Here is a 21603-nt window from a genome sequence, read left to right on the forward strand (position 1 = left end):
CAAACTCTGTTTTGTTATACTCTTCTAAGTGCTTAGCAGAGTGCTCTGTGCATTCAGCACTCAATGAATATCATGGACTGACTGGCTGTAAGCGTTAGGTACAAGTGTGACACATAATTGATTTTGTGTGTGTGTGTACTTAGAACTTTCAGATTCTGAGTAATTTGACTTGAAGATAGGATTAAACAAAGCTTAGTAATATTTTTCAGTAAATTCTGTAAAGAATAGAAAATGAAACTATCCAAGTAAGCCATGCTAATTGAGACTGAGGCTACTTAATCAATCAATCAATGGTATTTATTGAGTGCTTACTCTTGTGAAGAATAAGCACTTGGAAAGTACAATATAACAGAATTAACAGACACGTTCCCTGCCCATAACGGGCTTATAGTCAAAAGCTGGGTAACTGAACAGATCGTCATGGGTCCAGTTTTGTTTGGTCATCAGATGAGATTTATCCCCCAGTTATTCAAGCCAGCCAAGAACCCATGGCAACACTTCTTCCCATCATGTCCTCTCCAGGCATATCCCTTCTCCCAGTAAGATCTTTGGATGGATTTCCACCAGACAAATATGGCAGTGTTAATATAGCCCACTGTGTGGGCCGTCAAGAATGATGGCAAACTTTCTGGGCCTACTTTACACTATGATATGGCTCAACAGGAAGCCCGAGAGTCCATGAAGACATTTCTTCATTGTGGGCATCTTGAATAGTGGTGAAGCTAAGGAACCCTCAGAGGATAAAAAGATAATGGGTCCTTGCTGCCTCCCAGAGATAGCCTGTGTCACTGTAGTTTCCCTTGTAAGAAACTTGGGTTGATAGGTGGGCTTCAGAACAGCCCCTATCCCTCCAGGCCTAACATGGCTCTTTCTGAATCCCCATGGGATTTACCAAAAAAAATGAACAAAATAATAATACTTATAATAATAATTATGGTATTTGTAAAATGCTTACTATGTGCCAGGCACTGTAGTGGGTGCTGGGCTGGATACAAGCAAATCAGATTGGACAGACTAGTTACCCACTGATTGGAGAGGTGAAATTGGACCAGGCTTACTCCCAGGGTGTTTGGGCTGAAGATGATCTCAGGCTTGAAAATTGGGCCAGGCCTGTGGCTGAGCCTATGTCTCCTTGGCACTCTCAGTGAGCCAGCTGCCGCCTCACCTGTGTGGTAGAAATCCATCCAAAGATCTTAATGGGAGAAGGATATGTCTGGAGAGGACGTGACGGGAAGAAATGTCTTCATGGACTCTTGGATTTTCTGTTGAGCCATATCATAGCGTAAAGTAGGCCCAGAAAGTTTGCTGTCATTCTTGAAGGCCCACACAGTGGGCTGTATTAACACTGCCATCTTTCTGGTGGAAATCCATCCAAGGATCTTAATGGGAGAAGGATATGCCTGGAGAGGACATGATGGGAAGAAGTGTCATCATGGGCTCTTGGATTTTCTATTGAGCCATGGCGTGGCATAAGGTAGGCCCAGAAAGTTTGTCATCATTGAGTGTTGGCCACATACTGGGCTATATTAATATTAATACTAATTAGTATTAATTAGTATTAATAATTAATTACACTATAACATATTAATACTACTAATAATTATAACATATTAATACTACCTCCTCCATACCTTATCTCACCTTGGCTTCACGGACTCTGTCCTCTCCTGGTTCTCCTCTTACCTCTCTGGCCGGTCATTCTCGGTCTCCTTCGCTGGAGCCTCCTCCCCCTCCCATCCTTTAACTGTTGGAGTTCCTCAAGGGTCAGTTCTCGGCCCTCTTCTGTTCTCCATTTACACTCACTCCCTCCGTGAACTCATTCGCTCTCACGGCTTTGACTACCATCTCTACGCAGATGACAGGCAGATCTACATCTCTGCCCCTGTCCTCTCCCCCTCCCTTCAGGCTCGCATCTCCTCTTGTCTCCAGGACGTCTCCACCTGGATGTCGGCCCGCCACCTAAAACTCAACATGAGCGAGACTGAGCTCCTCATCTTCCCTCCCAAACCCCGTCCTCTCCCGGACTTCTCTATCACCGTGGATGGCACCACCGTCCTTCCCGTCTCTCGGGCCCGCGATCTCAGTGTCATCCTTGACTCGTCTCTCTCGTTCACCCCACACATCCTATCCGTTACCGAGACCTGCCGGTTTCACCTCTACAATATCGCCAAGATCCACCCTTTCCTCTCCACCCAAACGGCTACCTTACTGTTACGGGCTCTCGTTATATCCCGGCTAGACTACTGTGTCAGCCTTCTCTCTGACCTCCCTTCCTCCTCTCTCGCCCCGCTCCGGTCTATTCTTCACTCCGCTGCCCGGCTCATCTTCCTGCAGAAACGATCTGGGCATGTCACTCCCCTTCTTAAACAACTCCAGTGGTTGCCTATCGACCTCCGCTCCAAACAAAAACTCCTCACTCTAGGCTTCAAGGCTCTCCATCACCTTGCCCCTTCCTACCTCTCCTCCCTTCTCTCTTTCTACCACCCACCCCGTACGCTCCGCTCCTCCGCCGCCCACCTCCTCACCGTCCCTCGGTCTCGCCCATCCCGCCGTTGACCCCTGGGTCACCTCCTCCCGCGGTCCCGGAACGCCCTCCCTCCTCACCTCCGCCAAACTGATTCTCTTTCCCTCTTCAAAACCCTACTTAAAACTCACCTCCTCCAAGAGGCGTTCCCAGACTGAGCTCCTCTTCTCCCTCTACTCCCTCTGCCATCCCCCCTTTACCTCTCCGCAGCTTAACCCTCTTTTTCCCCTTTTCCCTCTGCTCCTCCACCTCTCCTTTCCCATCCCCACAGCACTGTACTCGTCCGCTCAACTGTATACATTTTCGTTACCCTATTTATTTTGTTAATGAATTGTACATCGCCTTGATTCTATTTAGTTGCCATTGTTTTTATGAGATGTTCTTCCCCTTGACTCTATTTATTGCCATTGTTCTCGTCCGTCCGTCTCCCCCGATCAGACTGTAAGCCCGTCAAATGGCAGGGACTGTCTCTATCTGTTGCCGACTTGTTCATCCCAAGCGCTTAGTACAGTGCTCTGCACATAGTAAGTGCTCAATAAATACTATTGAATGAATGAACTTCCACATCTGTGGGCCCGAGTATAATGTTTTTTGTGGGGGTGACGTGGCATCAGTACATCACTCTAAGGATGGAACTGTCACCTCAGCTTTACTCTGAATCCAGGCCCGTTGAGAAGCCTCCCCTACCCCCACACGCTTTGACCGGCACCATCCTCCTTATACTCTCCCAGCCCAGCAGGGACTGATAGATTCCCAAAATTAATATCCTCTACTCCCCCAACTATTAAAGCTTGCTAATATCTCAGCTATTGGTAATATTAATTAATGCTAATTGACGGGGCTATTATGCTGGGTGACTCCTTGGACCTTCTTGGGGCAGGGATCTTAAAATTATGGATCTAATTATGGCCACTGCTGGAGATGGAGTGATTTAGAAGAGCCCAGGGATCTTTTCGATAGTGGTGTTCTCTGTATATGGTTCAGTAGAATCTATGGAGTTATATTTTTCAGTGTCCTATAAAGGAATCTAACTTTTGAATGCAGCAGTCCTTACTTTAACGTGTAGGGTGATTTCAGACCAACGTCATAAAATGGTGTGAGTCTAATGCTTACCTAAATAAATACAGTTATGCCAACAGAGTTGAGCAGATTTAGTTGCTTGGAAAAAAATTCATTTTTCATTCTGTTAGAAGGGGACTTTCCATAGCAAGTGGGAGTTGAACTAAATTGTTTATTCCATTCAGGAACTGCTTTAGCAAATGACTGAATTCTGTTCAGCAATATATATTTCCTCTCAACCCCCTGGCCCCTCATTTTATTCTAATTTCATTTTGGTAAACTTTACTGAAACTCTTGAAACATTTTATGAGGTGCTTGAGCAATTATAATCAAAGATAAGGAAATTTTGATTAATGAGTTTAATGGTTGATACCACCTGGAAGTCTAACTAGAAAGTTCCATGGTTATTGTGTAATGCAATGTGTCTGCTTTGTTTCTCAGTTCAAGTCCAAAATGTTCGGCGTGTCAAGAAAACGTCATTAAAGATAAGGTAGTCTTAAAATTTTCTTCAGAATTTCTTTCTGTTTGGAATGTTTTTTCTGCTGCAGAGATTCTAAACTGTGTATATCTTGAGGTTTCTAAAAACAAGTGAAAGTCTGATTTCTGTGGAAGGCTAATTATTGTTAAACCTTTTAAACAGAATTTATTTTATACTTAAATGCCATCCTTAATTTATTCTCAGACTTGTTTAGTTTATCTCATTTGCTTATTTTGGCCTCTCTTCTCTCTCCTGTGCTCCTCCAGTTTGATATCTTCCTGGGAAGTATTTGAATTACATGAAACCCTGAATCTGATCTTTTTGAAATGATCAATCATCCAAAAAGTATGGATCTGTGATTAGTAATAAAGAATACTGATTATAGAAAGCTTGTTTAGCACATCAAATATGACTCTCAGGAAGTTGACAATAAAAACAGAATCTTCAGTGGTAGCTTTTTACCACTGTTTAACTTCTGAAAGCCAGAGAGAAAGTTGTTAAACTTTGTTGATCTTGGTTCCCAAATTAAGTTCCTACATTATTTCATATGTTTAACAATTAAAAGCAAGTTTTCTAATTCAGCTGACTCTCCAAAGGGGTTTATACAAACTGTTATTATCGTCTAGCTCCTCACCTTGACTCTTCCTCCTTTAAACTGCTTACCATGTAAGCATTTGGCTGGTGATCAACATATTCACCAAATACAGTAGGAAAGGGGAAAAAAGGAGAAAATTTAAAAAGTCAGAAGTAAAACACTGTCAATTTTACTTCTCAATTAGTGGTGTTTTTTGAGTGCTTACTGTGGGCAAAGTACAGGTGTTTGGGAGAGTACAAGGCAAAAAAGTTGGTAGACAAGTTCCCTGTCCACAGGGAGCTTTATTAGCAGTTTTACCAAGAATTTTGGTAGTGGAAATGGAGAAGGCTAAATAAGGCTGTTGGGTAAGATGAGGTTTTTGGTGAGCATCATTTATCAATGTTCCTCTTTGTGCAATAGCTTTGAAAGGGCCAAAAAAAACTAAGAGTCACAACCTTAAAACAATGCCAAGGGCTGTAAATATATTAACACAGTAGGACAGGAGATGGTCTTTATATGCAGAGTGGTAGTGCAGTTAGTCTTGCCTTAGACTTTTCAGCCACATATGCACAGTGAGTGCCATTTACAAAAAGACAAAAACTGTTTAAATATGTAACACACATTAACTTGGATAATTCAGTCAGCTACAGTACTTGAATTGGATTGGGGGGGTGGGCAGAGAATGATCAATGTACTAGTCCCTCTAAATTCTGAGCTTATTAATAATAATAATAATAATTGTGCCATTTGTTAGCACTGTTCTAAATTTTGGAGTAGACACAGTCTTAATCCCCCATTTTACAGCTGAGGTAACAGAGCCCCAGTGAAGTGAAGTGATTTGCCCAAGATCACACAGCAGACACCTGGCGGGGCTGGGATTAAGAGAAGCAGCATGGCTTAGTGGGAAGAGCACGGGCTTGGGAGTCAGAAGTCGTGGGTTCTAATCCCGCTCCGCCACTTGTCTGCTGTGTGACTTTGGTCAAGTCACTTAACTTCTCTGTGCCTCAGTTACCTCATCTGTTAAAAAAAAAATGTGGATTGAAAAAATGTGAGCCCCATGTGGGACAGTCTGATTACCCTGTATCTACCCCAGTGCTTAGAACAGAGCTCTGCACATAATAAGCGCTTAATAAATGCCATAAGTATTATTATTATTAGACCCCAGGCCCTTCAAACTCCCAGGCCCATGCTCTTATCCACTAGGCCATGCTTATTCTCCTTGTAGTCAGGGAAACCTCTCTACCAATTCTGTTGTATTGGACTCTCCCAAACGCTTAGCACATTGTTCTGTGTTCAGTAAGCTCTCAATAAATATGAACGATTGATGTATCCTCTTCAAAAAAAAATAAAACACCCTACAGAGAAGACTGAGCTTTTTTAGGGTATTTGATAAGCGTATATTATGTTCCAGGCACTATACTAAACTGCTGGGTTAGATACAAGCAAATCATCTTGGACACAGTTTGTATGCCATAATATAAGGCTCAGTCTTAATCCCTGTTTTACAGATGAGGTAACTGAGGCCCAGAAAAATAAGTGACTTACCCAACATCACACAGCACACCAGTGGCAGGGCTGGAATTAGAACCCAGATCCTCTGACTCCTAGGTCTGTGCTTTATCCACTACGCCACACCTGCTTTTCTTGAAGGCAAAAAGTAATTTTCTGTGAAAAATAAAACTGTTTTCCAAACCAACCTCCTGAATAATTTGGGAATTTTAGTAAAATTTGTTTTTTAAAAAGATCTAATTGGCAAATACTTTAAAATATTAATTTTAATAAATTAATTAAAAATATTGGCAATACTTAAAATAAAAGAACTTCCCTTTTAAATCTGGACCTGTGAAAATTCAGATTCTACATATGTTTTTTCATTGCTTTAGAATAGTAAGAGGTGGAAGTTTATTGGAATTTCTTGCCAACTGAAATTTTGTTGATGGTATCACCAGGAAGTAAGGGTATTTCCCAGTGCGTCAGTAAGTGGAAAATAAAATCAGTCTAGGGAAAACTAAAAAGAAGGGATGGAGACGTTACGTTTCAAGAGTAGAAGCTTAGTTGTGTTATCAGATTAGACTTAGTCTTTGATGTCTTTAATAAGTACTTTTGTAGTAGGTAGACTGCTGCCTCTTCTGGAGAAATATTGGTATAAGAAATTTGCTTCTTGCCAAGGTCCTGTTAGTGCTTCCAAATTGCTTGATTATGTATTCACTTTGTGCATACTGGTTTTTCTTGTTACCCTTGTCCCTAAGGAGGTTGATTTGCCCCATAACTTCCTTAATTTCTTTTTAGGAAACACTCATAGTAATAATAATAGTATTTGTTAAGTGCTTGCTGTGTGCCTGGCACTGTTCTAAGCGCTGGGTTGGATATAAGCAAATCAAGTTGGACACAGTCCCTGTCCCACATGGGCCTCATAGTCTTAATTACCATTTTACAGATGGAGTAACTGAGGCATAGTGAAGTGCCTTGCCCAGGGCAACCCAGCAGACAATGATAATAATATTTATGGTATTTGTTAAGCGCTTATTATGTGGCATGTACTGTTCTAAGCTGTGGGGTAGATACAAGATAATTGGGTTGGACGCAGCCCATACAGGGCTCTCAGTTTTAATCCCCATTTTACAGATGAGAGTACTGAGGCACAGAGAAGTTGAGTGACTTGCCCAAGGTCACACAACAGACAAGTGGCAGATCTGGGATTAGAACCCATGACCTTCTGACTCCCAGGCCTGTGCTCTATCCACTAGGCCGTGGCAGAGCCGGGATAAGAACCTATGCTGACCTTCTGACTCCCAGGCCCATGTTCTATCCTCTATGCCATGCTGCTTACTTTTAGCATTTAGCTAAAGAGTTGGTCTAGAATGTTTGAGATTTGCAGAAAATGTTAGAGATTTTACAGTTCATCTTCCCTCCTCCAAATTTGATTTAACCCTATTTCTTTCCTGTCGTATGACTCTCAGCTGTAAAATAGGTCTAAGTACTGAGAAATTTGGGAGGAACGTCGATGGTAAAACCACTCTTGAGATATTGTTTTATCCATCAGCTAATGACATTTAGGTATTTATTGAGCCCTTACTGTGTGCAGAGCACTGTTCTAAGCACTTGGCAGAGTATGATACAACAGAGTTGGTAGATGCATTCCCTGCCCATAATGAACTTTCGGTCTAGAGGGGGAGGCAAGGATTAATATGAACACAAGTGTTGTGGGGTAGAGGGTGAGGAGAATATCAGGTGCTTCAAGGGTATAGATCCAAATGCGGAGACAATGCAGGAGGGATTAATGAGTCAATCAGTTGTATTTATGAGCGCTTACTGTGTACAGAGCACTGTACTAAGGACCTGGGAGAGTAAACTATAAGAGTTAGTAAAGATATTCCCTACCCACAAAGAGCTTACAGTCTAGAGGGGGAGGCATTAAAATAAATTACAGATCTGTACATAATCAATCCATGATATTTATTGAGCACTTGCTATGTGCAGAGCACTGTACTAAGTGCTGGGCAGAATACAATACTGTAGAGTTGGTAGACACATTCCCTGCTCACAGTGAATGTAAAGTCTAGAGGGGGAGTCAGATATGAATAATTTATAATATGTAATTCATAGCTATGTACATAAGTGCTGTAGGGCTGAGGGTGGGTGAATTCCAATTGCCCAAAGGTCACAGATCCAACTGTATAGACCAGAGAGAGGGGAGAGGGAGCCAGGGAAAAGAGGGTTTATTTGGAGAAGGCCCCTTGGAGGAGATGTGACCTTAAGGTTTTGAAGGTGTTGTGGTTGTCTAGCGTATATGGAGGGGGAGGGAATTCCAGGTCAGTGGGAGGACGTGGACAAGTGGTCGGCAGCGAGGTAGATGAGTTGGAGGTACAGTGAGTAGGTTGGTGTTAGGAGAGCAAAGTGAGCGTGCTGGACTGCAGTAGGAAATCAGTGAGGTAAGGAGGGTGCAAGGTGATTGAATATTTTACAGCCAGAGGGAGGCCGTGGGAAAAGGGTTGGCGGTGAGATAGACAGGATATGTTCTGTGGGGTGAATAAAGGATACAGATCCCAAATGTAAGGGCACCGCAGAAGGGAGAAGGTGTAGAGGAGATGAGGGTTTACTCAGGGAAGGCCTTTTGGAGGAGATGTGGTTTTAATAAGGTTTTGAAGGTGGGGAGGGTGATGCCTTGTGGTTTGTAAAGAGGGAGGGAGATCCAGGCCAGAGGTCGGATGTAGGCAAGGGATCAGCGTTGCGGTAGATGAGATTAAGGTGAAAGTGAGTAGGTGGGTGCTAGTGAGCACTCAGAGCTCTAGTAGGAAATCAGGGGGGTATGCTAGGAGGGGACAAGGTGATTAAATCCTTACTAGCCAAAGGTAAGAGGTTTCTGTTTTATGCAGTTGTGGATGGGCAGCCATTGAAGGCTTTTGAGGCAGGGGGGAGAAATGGACTAAATGTTTTTTTAGAAAAATAATCCGGGCAGCAGAGGGAAGTGTAGCCTGGAGAGGGGGGTGCCTAGAGGCAGGGAGGTCAACAAGGAGGCTGTTGATAGGATAGGTGCTTGGATTAATGTGGTAGGAGAGGAAAAAATCAGATTTTAGCAATGTGATGAAGGCAGAACTGACAGGAATTGGTGATGGATTGAAAATGTGGGTTGTCTGAAAGAGATGAGCCGAGGATAATGCCAAGGTTAAGGCCTTGTGAGATAAGGAGGATAGTGGTATTGTCTACAGTGTTGGGAAAGACAAGGGGAGGACAGGGTTTGGGTGGGAAGATGAGGAGTTCTGTTTCGGGCATGTTTAATTTGAAGCTTCAGTGGGACATCCAGGTGGAGATGTCCAGAAGGCAGGAGGAAATGGGAAACTGCAGGAGGAGGAGAGGGAAGTCAGGGCTGGAGAGAGAAATTTGGTAATCACCCACATAAAGGTGGTAGTAAGGTGGTAGTTGAAGCCATGGGAGCAAATGAAGTCTTCAAGGGAGTGGGTATAGACTTTAGACTCTTTTTCTGTGGCCAGTCTTATCCAGATGTCCAAAATTAAGCAGTTTAAATTGTGTTTCATAGTCAGTGCCACTCTGTGCCTCCCTCTGCCTGCAGAGGCCCAGATGATTTGTAACTCTTTCACTTGATGTCTCGTGATTCTGTTTAAATTTTTTATTTCACACAAGGTAGCGTGTCCTAGCATTTAAGCAATGCTAATCTTCTAAAATAAGTGTCGTTTCCATTGCAGGTGTTTAAGGACAATTGCTGCAAGCGAGAAATACTTGCTCTTCAAATATACTGTAGAAATGAAAACAGAGGTTGCACAGAACAGTTAACTCTGGGACATTTGCTGGTGAGCAGAATAGCCCTACTATGAATTTTTAAAAACATAAATGTTTTAATTCATTGAAATGGTTCCCCAGTTCAGTCATGTGTATGATTTGGCTATAAGGCCACATCTGCCTTTCAGTAGTGTTTCCAAAATGTTGGACTTTCAAAATTGCTTTAAGTTACCCTGTTTTTTGGAGCAAATATGTCAGTCTATTTGAAAAAGACATATGACCCTAAAATAAGGCTGAGTAGACATCACTTCATGGTTTTTGAGGGAAAGCAGGGAAGAGGGAGAAATGAAACGCAGAGGCGGGACTTTATTTTTCACAGTATTTTATTGCTAAGAAATTCACAATTTTCAGGTTCTTAGAAAATGAATTTGTATACCTCTATCGTAATTGATTTTAAAATCTTAAAGTTACATTAAAAGCTTCTTATTAATGCTTTCTTCTTTATTTAGCTACATTTTTGGTCCCTTAAAGTATTGTCATTTATTTCAGATTTTCATTATCCTCAGGTCAATCTCGTGAGGTTACCTAAATTGTAAGTTTTCAAGCAGTTCAATTCTCCAGCCATCCATGAAAAAAAAAATGTTTAGTTTAAGGATCTGATTGCAATCTCCAAACACAGTCTGAGAAGTGAGGTCTTTTGGTGAATATATATTTTATGAATATATATATATATATATATATATATATATATATATGTGAATATGTACTGTGTGTAGTCTTACACAGAAAAGGCAGCAGGGTTTTTGGAAATCTTTTGTGTGGTGGTGTACTTTCAGGAGTAGAATCTGACGCTTGTTTGATTTTTTGTGCTTCAGATGTAATCGAGATGGCAAGCTAAGGACTGGTATTGTTTGTCTCTGCAGGTACATTTAAAAAGTGATTGTCAATTTGAAGAACTTTCATGTCCTCGTGCTGACTGCAAAGAAAAAGTGCTGAGAAAAGACTTACCTGACCATATAGAAAAATCCTGTAAATACCGGGAGGCCACATGTAAATATTGTACAAGTCAAGTTCCAATGATTACATTGCAGGTGTAGTATTTTTTTTCCATTTTCTTTAAATCAGACCTTCGCTAAAGTTCAGATTTCATGCAAGAATCAGCGTTTCTTATTCTTTAGATCTAGCCACTAGATTGAATGCCTTAGAGATTTAGGAGTTTTTGTCAGGTTTTGTTTATGATGCCAAATTTGCTTTTCCCACTTGGATTTATATAAATAACATTATTTCCTGCAGCCACAAAAAGAAACTTAGTTGTCAAGGATATGAAATAAGATTTTGGAGGGATCCTCAGGAATGCTTGTGATGAGTGGCTCATATTTTACCTTGCTCTGTAGCCAGAAATTACTTTGCAGAAGTACCATTTATCATGTTTTATTTGGTCCTGACTACTTAAATCATTCAGCTACAACTTCCATCATGTGCACATGACATCAATTAGGCGTGGCCATATGAAGAGAAGCTAAAAAAAAATGAGGGACAAGAGTAGCAGAGTAAATCAGTTGATAGAAATACCAACTAATATCCACCAGTAGATGCAGTAATAAATTACTGATGAAATCTCTGATTAGAACTGAGATCATTCTTTGTGTCATTACGACATCGAAGTAGGCATTTGAATAATAAGAGTGACTTAAAAATTAAGGCTAGGAGAGAGGCCTGGATGTGTATATGGGTGTATAGACATTTTGGAGGAATTCATGGTCTCTCTAGGTCTCTGTATTGATCCTACATTACAAAACTGTAAAATTAAATGACTCTGTTTCATAATCTGCATATTTAGTCACTCTACTTTTTTTTCTTTCAGTGCTTTTCCATGGCTAGGTTTTCCTCATTTCCTCTGGGTAATCCTCGAACTGCTTCCATTTCTTAGAAACGATGGCTCTTAGTTGCTTCTAGTGATTAAGAACAATGTTTTATGGTATTTGTGAAGTGCTTACTATGTACCAGGCATTGTACTAAGCACTGGGGTAGTTACAGGCTAATCTGGTTAGGCACAGTCCCTGTCCCACATGGGGTTCACAGTTTTACATTTTACAGATGAGAAATCTGAGAGACCGCGAAGTTAAGTGACTTGCCCAAGGTCACACACTGCAGGCAAGTGGAAGAGCTGGGATTAGAACCCAGGTCCTTCTAACTCCCAGGCCCATGCGGTATCCACTAGGCAATGCTGCTTTTCAGTTGTCTCTCTATTTTCCCAGCAAATGAAAAGATAGACTTTGTCCATCTTTCTCTAGCCCCCTTCCCCCTTCTCTCCTTCTCCCTCTTTCCCTTTCTTTACTTCAAAAAGGATATTAATGGGTTGGAGGCCCATTGAACTCCTTGAGGAAAAATTATTTTACCTTAAAAGGAGACCCTCAAATATTAATTGAGCATAATATAATTGGCTTGAATAGTAATGACTATGTACCTAAAATTAACCTGTTAAAGTTACTGGATTTTGAGACCATGAGTAATAGAATTCGGTTATAGTATTTTACACATACACTCTCTATGCAGTAATCCAATTATCTCATCGATATGAGTTCATTAGCAAGCATGAAGAAGACCACTGGTACACCATGTCATTTTACTGAATTTGCTAAAGTGAGTAGTTAATTAAAATTAGCACTGTGACGAAAAAGGGGTGAACCGTTAGGGATGGGTCCCCTTCTTTTTCATACTACTCTTGACCCCATTTCAAATTGTCTTGGATTAAGATTGATGCATTTGCCCTAGTACTGACCTGGCCTCGAACAATCTGTAGCTTTGGAGCTAAATCAGATCAGTCAAAAAATATTTAAGGCAGAACTGTCCTGCAGTCTATCGATTAATCTTATTGCATTTATAATGAATTTTTATACACGTCTTTAGTTTATTTGGGGATTAGGAAAATTAATTTCCTCCTTGCTCAGTGACTTTGTAGTTGAAGTTCTACAGGATGATGTTTCTTGTCATTGAATTCTAACATCACTTTTATGTATTTTTTTCTTTTTATTAAACTTGAGGATTTAATTTTCAGAATGTTGACTCTCTAATTTTTAGAAATGTTTTTTAAAAGCTACGGTTGGGAAGGTCAAATAACTAAAAAAAAAAAAAAAGTCAATTTAACCAATCATTTGATCCAGGAATAAATCAGGATTTAGAAAACTAGTTTCAGAATAGATTTGTTCAGTATGTGTAAAGAGTGTGTTACTGTTGTTGTTTTAAGTCCATTATTGTTTTTTCAGTAAAACCTGCATGTTACTATTGTTTTTGCCTTGCTGAGAGAAACTAGGTAAAACATTTCTGTAACCTAGAGAGCTTTATAAACATGTATGAGAAGAAAGAATCAACCACAAGAAGCCAGGAAGAACTCAGTTTAGAAGGGAGGTATGCAAAAGGAAATCAGTCGCTTGGGGATTTAAAAAGTGTGAAAGACCATTAAAACAAAGGTGGGGGGAAATCAACTTTAGGACAAACACATCTTCTGTAAATTAAGAAACCTTAGGCTACTTGCAGACATAGCTCTCTGTGCAGTTACCTGGCTCTGAGATTCTGAGTTCTGTAAAAGTTAGTTTGTGGAAGCATTACCACATACAGGTTCAAAATATGAAATAAAGGTGTTAATCAGAAAACAGGAAGAACTCTTTTTTTTGACCGTGATTAAAACCTCATAGCATTCAGTGATTAGTGGTTTTTGGACTCTGATAAGGCTCAGTTTCTTTGTTCCATGGGTCAGAGTGATTATAATGCTTGTCACTTCAGGAGAATAAGGATGGAGGGAGAGGATCAGAAACATTGTTTCCCAAAGAGCTAAAATATAATGAGCTATGGGATAAATGTCATTGAAATGCTATATTAAGACTATTTCCTTTCAAAGGATTGTGTCAAATGAGTGCATTTTTTTGAAAACGTAAATATAAAAATTTGACTGTATGGTGGAGCAGTCCTGGAGAATATGTGGCTAATTGGGAGTAGTTATTAAAAAAGAATGGAAAATTGGTGACTATAAAAAAGTTAAGGAATAATTATTTTTCCCTTCTTTCTGTAGAAACATGAAGATACAGAGTGTCCATGTGTTGTAGTCTCATGCCCGCATAAGTGTAGTGTTCAAACACTTTTGAGGAGTGAGGTAAGATGTCTGACCAGCCCTTCTACCTGTTGAAAATTAACTAGCTACTACTATTAGGTTTAAAAGTTTCATTATGCGCTGTCTTCAGAGCTGTCCCCAAATCCATTTTCTCCTTAATGTGTGATATCAAAAGAATTTTTTGAGTATTACAATGGAGTATAACTACGTTTTTTGCTGCCTACACTGTAAGTGGATTTGTTAAGTAAATGTATTTCACGGAGGGGAAATGGCCAATGAAAATTTGCCCAAAATACTATCCAAAGAAGTTTGCGTTCTAGCTGTCTCTTCCATGAACTTATTTGTATTTAAAAAAAAAATAACTCTCAGAGATTTGGAGTAGTGTGGAAAATTCAAATTTTCCTTAGTCTTTGGATTCCATTTAAATGACAGCCCAAGGAACCTACACTATGAAAAGTGTAGAATGCTAAAATAAATTTAGCAGCTTAGATTTCACGTGCTGGTAGTGTAAATTCTGATGATGAGAGGCCTCTCCCATCTTGATCAATCACTCTTAAACCAAAAAAACCCCAAAAACCCTTGCAAGCCAGTGATCTTTATGAAATGCCAAAAAATAGAAAAAACCCAAAGAACAGTAGTAAGATCGGAGACTTCAGAATACATCTACTGTTTTGACAGTAAGGGAAAAAACCTGAAAAAGAAGGGCAGGGATTGTATCTACTACTCATTACTGTCTTCTCCCCCAAGTGTTTAATTTAGTGCTCTGCACAGAGTAAATACCACTGACTGATTTGAAAAGAAGGGCTAGGAAAGATGGTCACAATTCAGAAAATAAAATAGAAAAATTTTTTGGTTGTTAGAACAAGGTCAGGTTGGAAGTCATGTATAATGAATTGCAAGATTTACTTTCAGCAAAATAGTTTTGAGAAGTAGTCAAAAGCACATTTAGAATAAGAACATGGTGGGATTGTTAATTAGAGGTGTGTTGACAATCTCATTTCAGTGGCAGCCGTTTATCAGGTTTCCCTTATGACTCCATTGAACAATGGTGAATTTGCCAGGGGGTCCTCACTCAGTGTTGCTCAGGAATTGTGTGTCTTGAAGTATATTTTATTTGGCTGGTGAAAGGCCAGGCTTAGGTGAAATAACAAGGACCGGGAACATTTGTACTTCAGACAGGTCGCTAGTCAGGGCCAGGCAGAAAATACATTTTCGGTGGTAGTATTAAACCAGGTGAATTTGAACACAGGGAGTGATGTAGGGTGGAGATAGTTTCCGTGTTACTTTGCAAATCTTATATCTGCCATTATTGAAAACAGGCTAGTAACTTGTGGGGTTCAGTGGTCTAATAAGAATAATAATTGTAGGATTTGTTAAGCACTCATCGTGTGCTAGGCACTGTAATAAGCGCTGGGGTGGGTACAAGCATACTGGGTTGGACACAGGCCCTGTCCCACGTGAGACTGAAAGCCTCAATCCTCATTTTACAGAGGAGGTGACTGAGGCACAGAGGAAGTGAAATGACTTGCCCAAGGTCACACAGCCGACACGTGGTGGAGCCGGGATTAGAACCCATGACCTTCTGATTCCCAAGCCTGTCCTCAGTCCGCTATGACAGGCTGCTTATTTGTTATGGCAGTCGCCTTGCTTTTTCCTTGAGAGCTCTCAGGGTATCCAACCCCAAGAGAAAGTACAGTTCTTGTTCTGAGAAAATTACATGAGTGGTAGTTTTTGTTTTAAACTTAGCTGCATTAGTGTTTCCACTGGTAGGACAGTGCATAAGGTTTCTGTGAGGGGTGGTGTACTGAACATGCTTTGTTTCAAAATCTCGAAGTAATTTTCTTTTCCCACCAAAAATTGTCTGTTAAATCTTCCTTCCTGCCTCACATTCTTTCCATATTTAAAAAAATCCAAATCATTAAAATTAACCCCTTCTCTGGTTGTCCTGTTACAGTTTGGGGGCATTTATTTTGCTCTTTCTGTATGCTTACTGTCCTCTAGTATTGTCATTGTGCATATTAAACTTTTATCTTATTTCTTTCTGTTCTCTTTTGGATTTTGGTGGACTAGCTCCTGAGAATCAGAGGAAGCTCTGCAGGGTTCATGTGAAATGACAGGGTAGTATATTGTCAGGAAAACAGCTCAGTGTTTATCCAGTCACATTTATTGAGCGCTTACTGTGTGCAGAGCACTGTAATAAGCACTTGGGAGAGTACAAAATAATAAACGGACACATTTCCTGCCCACAACAAGCTTACAGTTTAGAGTAGGAGCCACCGATTCACTGAAACTGAACAGTCTTTTGGCTGCTGAAGGGGAGCACCTAATGTCAGAGGAAGTGTGGTATTTTCTCTGCTGAAGAGAAAATGAAGAACATTAATGTAAAGTGCGAGAAATGCTACTGGGCTCATGGGCTTTCTGATTCACAAACCAAGTTGGTCATTTGCGATGGAATTCCCCACCGCTTTTGTGAACCTGCAGTTCATTAATATTTGGTCATATATAAGGAGTATCGCAACAACTTTGCCGGTGACTCCTTTTCCAGTTCACCAGGGGTGACTTAGCTCTGTACTCTGTGGGAAAATTGATTGTTATTTTGGATTTTCAAAACCGATATGGGGAACCTTCCAAAAAACACCAGCTCTTTACCCAGTAGCAGTTAAAGAAGAAAATGACCCAGTGACCAAATACTATTGTCTGATCAAAACGGGTTTTCGCCAAAGTAAACACAAACATATAGGGAACCGACAAGTTTGTTTCAGCCGACTCATTAGTTTGTTTAAAACAGTACGTTCACTTGGCTAGCATGTATGATGGACAACATGCTTAGCTTAGGATCCGGGCTGTGGTAAACAGAGCAAAACACCTTATTGTGACTCTTTTATTGCACATTTGTGCACCATTTACTCTGATTTGTGGCATAATTATTTTCCTTCAGTGAAATGTATCCCTGGAGTTTTCTAATGCCATTTTTATGGTTAGGGGGACGAGTGCTTGGTAATTATATTTAGATCTACGCATCCCTAAAAAGATTATGTGCCATCGAAACAAATAGTATTATGTGCTTTTAAAATGTTGGTATTTTCATACCCTTTTTAGATAGATGAATTTCACTTCATTTCAAGAGCATTTTAACTGAACTAGGAATTTCTCTGAAAGATGAATTTTCCTTTCCCAACTCCTATTAGTATTCTTTCCTTGTTTAGGTTTTTGTAATCAGTGGAAATACTTAAAGACACATTAAACCAAGCCATTGTTTTTAAAGTTGTTAAAAAAAATGAATGGTCTCAAGACAAACCGTGTGGAAGAAATAGGTATTTTCAGAAGAGCAAAAACTCATCTCTGATTGTTTTCAAATAATGAAACATGGCTGTTTATTATGCAAGTTTGCTAAAATTATTCTTTACTTGTGGGCTATATTTTAAATGTATTATTCAGCTGCATCCTTTATACAATACCTTTTATGTGTGTTTCATGCAATTTTTGTTTCTGGTCTTTGTGTGTGGGTGTTGTTTTGTGTGTGTGTGTGTTTAATTATGAATTTGCATATGGCTTGTCACATTTTAAATATTTGTTCTAGAAAACCTTCAGTTAGGAAAATAATGTTATATTGAATGTATTTCTCTATATTTGCATATTTGTGTGTATACACATAGTTTCATAGTACAGTATATTTACTGTATTCGTCTAGAAAGCAGATAATATATACACCTGTGTACTTAACACCATACTTAGTAATACAACCCTGATTATCTGTGCCCTTAATGTTTGAGCATTATCATGCAATCGTTTGTTCCAAAACTCACATTTTTTTCCCGTTGCAGTTGAATGCACATTTGTCAGAATGTATTAATGCCCCAAGTACGTGTAGTTTTAAGCGTTATGGCTGCACATTTCAGGTCAGTATATGATGATTATACTTCCCAATTCAAGCCATTTCTTTTGACAGTTTAACATGCAGGCTGGGGGCTCCGTTAGTCTGGGTTAAGAAGCAGAACCACCTAGTTGGCATGATTGACACTGGCTGGGTGCAGCAGATGTGTGCACTTCTCTCCATCCTGGTGGTGCCTCAAGATTTCATTGAGAGAGACTCCTTGGGGAGCCAGAAGATGTTCTTACTGTAGGAACATCTGCATTGAAGATATCCTAGGTTTCTTCTGAAAAATAAGAAAAAAAAAGACATAACCACATCTTTGGGTTTCCAAGACAGTTTGGTAAAGGAATTTTCATTGTTCTAAATATTGAACTCTCTAACGAGCCCTTCAGTTCCAACAGTATACGTATGACGAACATATGAAATGTAGATGTGTACGGTGTGTTTTTTTTAACACGTACATGTGATTCGATTCCAGCAATGTCGTAGAACTAAAAAAACCCGGGATCAGTTCAGATAGTTCGCCACAGTACAGTGACACACCGTACGTAGCCAGTGAACTCAATTTTCTCTCGTGTAAAGCGGTGCAGGAGTTCCTCTCAGGAGGATCGCAGGGGACAGAGGTAGTAGAAATACAAAGATATTACTACATTCTGGTTTGCGACACTTTTGCCCCACCCAATCCTTCGTTACCTCACTCACCCTTTGGAATACGGAAGTGGCGCTTACTGTGTTATTGTTATATATAATTGATCTTGATCCTTAGCCACTGTTATGTCTTCTGTATTATCATTCATTCTCTTTGTGTACGTGTATTTATATGTTTATATATAGCTCTACATATATTGACATATACATACACATGAATATTCTATATACAGAGTTTATGTTTTGGAGATCAAGCAAATGTTATCAGTTGCACTGCCATTATCGGGTTTCCAAAGAATTCAGACTTTACAAAGAATGGCTTCACATTAGTATTAAAGCTATGGAAAAACCAAATCTGAAATGATCTACATCTGATATACTCTGTATATTGTGTATGTTTGTATGTAGCTTCTTAAGTAACTATCTGTACCAATATCCTTAGGCTGCATGGAAGCAGCAAATCTTTGGCCACAGTTAACTCTCCAAGGAAGTATTTTATGGTGTGATTCCAACCTCCGTAAACCATTTGTTCTGATTCTAATTGGGCCTTGAGTGTCAGCAGGCTATTCTGGCAACAACTAGACATGACTTCAATGCTCCAAAACTATTTCCTTTTATATTTTCTGTGAAAGAACTGTTAGACTGATTAATAAAGTAACAAAAGAGCCCAGATAGCAAATCCAGCCCAGGATATCACAGGTGTGGGTTATTGCTTGATAGTAAGGATCAGTCACACTCGAAACCTTAGTACCAAGTAGGACGGGGGAGTATTTTTCATTTTAAATGGATCTTTTTTTCTCAGTTTCCTCCCATATATGTTAAAACCTTACCAGTACCTTCATCAGAAAGCCACAGAAATCTAATTTTCTAACCTGGAGGTCCCTTGTTGATTTTTATACCACTAGACATCCCTCACTTCATAGTTTCAGAGCCTGCATTTATGTTCAAAAAATGTGCTGGTTTTACAGTCGTGTGTTACAGTCTTTTTGTCTAGCTTAAAAATAAATTGGCTTAATGTATTAAATTCTTTGTTCTCACAGGGAACAAACCAGCAAATTAAAGCACATGAGGCCAGCTCAGCAGTGCAGCATGTTAACTTATTGAAAGAGTGGAGTAATTCTCTAGAGAAAAAGGTATATACATGCATCTTTTACTCATTTATGTTAAGTTTTCATTCATTTCTTCCAATTAAGTAACAGGGGAAAACACTTTGGTTTAGCCACTTTTGGAGGAGAGCAAAAATCAGGTAGCCCTCTAGCTAGCTCAAAAGCTATTAAATTCCCCTAATCAAATCAAACCTTTATTAATGTAGCTTTTAAGTAATGTTTTTCCCTCAGTCACTATTATTAATTAAATATCATAACCCTTGTGAAGTCATTACGGTTAACAGTGAATTAGTTTTTGTAGTTCTTCATGGTTGTGAGAGGGAGATATACTCAGGAATGAAGACTCTCCCATTAAGGCCTTCTGAGCTGGGGTCTTTAAAGAGTTCACCAGCAGGCTTACTTTATGAATAGGTTTATTTTTTCACATGCATTTTCCAAAGAAAAGTTAACTAGACCTGCCTCTAATGCTGAGCGTGCAGCTTCCGTTTTCATGGTACCTTTTTCCAGGAGAAAAATTTGGAAGCTAACGAGAATTTCTAGAAAGAGATTGGCTGCACCGGATTTCCTCAGAAGGAGTTCATTTTTTCAGATAAGCATTTAACCGAGGAGATGAGATTTTAAAATTAAACCCTCTCTCGATTTTGAATTTAAAACTCATGTGAGTGCTTCCTCCAGCCAAGTTCGACCAAGTGAGAAGGTTTGAAAGGGGCACATCCTCTAAGAAATCCAAAATTTTCACCGAAAGGATTACTTGGATGATTTATTTTAGTCCAAAACATCTTCCTAAGTTATTTGTTTTGGAAGAACCCCAGATTCAAAAGCAAAAACAAAACAGTAACCTCTTAAGGTTAAATTGAATTGGTTCATTTGTATGCATGTGCCCTTGGGGCAAGAGGTGAAATAGGCTAATGTAATAGCAAAGTAAAGTGCATAACGATTAAAGAGGTAACATAACTTATCCCTTCGTCTAAGAGATCGTTCTCCACAGTTCGGTGAGCAAAATTCTTGATTGTCCATTTCCTGCCATTGTAGTTTCCCCTCCGATGCCTTTTAGTACATTTCTTTTTTTTAAAAAAAGCTGGGCTAACGATAAGGATTTTCTGATTTTGCCACAGTTTTCATGTGTTTAACATTCGTAGAGCCGTTCACTCTGAGAGGGAACCAGTTGGCACACAGCCGATTCTTGAGTTTGATGATTGAGAGAAGCGAATTCATAGTTTATCTTCAGATTTGTATCCTCAGAGATAATCAACTTGGATAAATGCTCTCATGACCTTTTGAAAGCTGGCCTTTCATTTGGCGGGGCAGTTCAGTCCAATCTGGGTGACTTAAGCAGTACCTGGCCATTTTTTGTGTTGTAGAGGATGGGTTGTTTTTTTCCTTTGGTCATTGGCCTGATTTCCAAAGCAGGCTCTTGTAAAAGTTGCTGTCTCTAGTTTTTCAAGTCTTCCTTCCAGTTGCTACCGAAAGGAAGTTGCTGAGGACATAATTATCAGTTATCATTGTTGTCATCTTCATTTCCTGCCTTCTTGTTGTTTTCTAATTCAGAACAAATGGTTGAATCATTGGAAATCCCAGGGCATACCAGATTACTGGGATGACCTTAGTTTACATATCATACACCAGTGATATTTTTCAGAGAGTTTTGTGAGTGACCTTTCCATTTAGTGTAAATATCACCAAAATATGGAGTCTTGAGGTAATAAATGAAAAGAGCTGTTGCGGGCCTTGGTAGGAAAATGTGGAAGTGTTACCTTATACTAAATCCCAAGGAGTTTCCAGGACCTCAGAGTTGGGAAGTTTCCAAAACACCTGAATATACCCCTTCAACACAGTGATTCCTTGTTCATTCTGGGATAGATTCTTCTTTGTCATGAAGTTCTAATATAGAGTCAGAATGTTAGTGTTTATGCTCCTCTGTTTTTACTAGGTTTCATCAACTCCGAAGTAAAGATTTGATAGAACAATAGTGTTACTGATATTAAACCTGATTC

General features: G+C 39.7%; 1 protein-coding gene and 1 long non-coding RNA gene across 4 annotated transcripts in view; one reads left to right on the plus strand and one right to left on the minus strand.

Annotated features, from left to right (window-relative positions):
• The window catches only part of TRAF3 (TNF receptor associated factor 3), a 130502-nt gene that overhangs the window by 94019 nt on the left and 14880 nt on the right, over positions 1-21603 (plus strand). Inside the window, exons 4-9 of one of the 3 annotated variants that reach the window (XM_029059655.2) lie at positions 4025-4073; positions 9840-9944; positions 10797-10964; positions 13943-14023; positions 17806-17880; positions 19544-19636. In XM_029059655.2, coding sequence (XP_028915488.1) covers positions 4025-4073; positions 9840-9944; positions 10797-10964; positions 13943-14023; positions 17806-17880; positions 19544-19636 — 571 coding nt within the window. The remainder of the gene's footprint in view (positions 1-4024; positions 4074-9839; positions 9945-10796; positions 10965-13942; positions 14024-17805; positions 17881-19543; positions 19637-21603) is intronic. The other 2 variants (XM_029059685.2, XM_029059692.2) reach the window with 2 other exon arrangements.
• Positions 17638-21436, minus strand: LOC114810084. Its single transcript, XR_003757817.2, has 2 exons — positions 21364-21436; positions 17638-18138 (listed from the first exon to the last, which is right to left on the minus strand). It is a non-coding gene; the product is annotated as an uncharacterized LOC114810084 (long non-coding RNA).

Source organism: Ornithorhynchus anatinus, chromosome 1, assembly GCF_004115215.2.
Source record: "Ornithorhynchus anatinus isolate Pmale09 chromosome 1, mOrnAna1.pri.v4, whole genome shotgun sequence".
Classification (NCBI taxonomy): Eukaryota; Metazoa; Chordata; class Mammalia; order Monotremata; family Ornithorhynchidae; genus Ornithorhynchus; species Ornithorhynchus anatinus.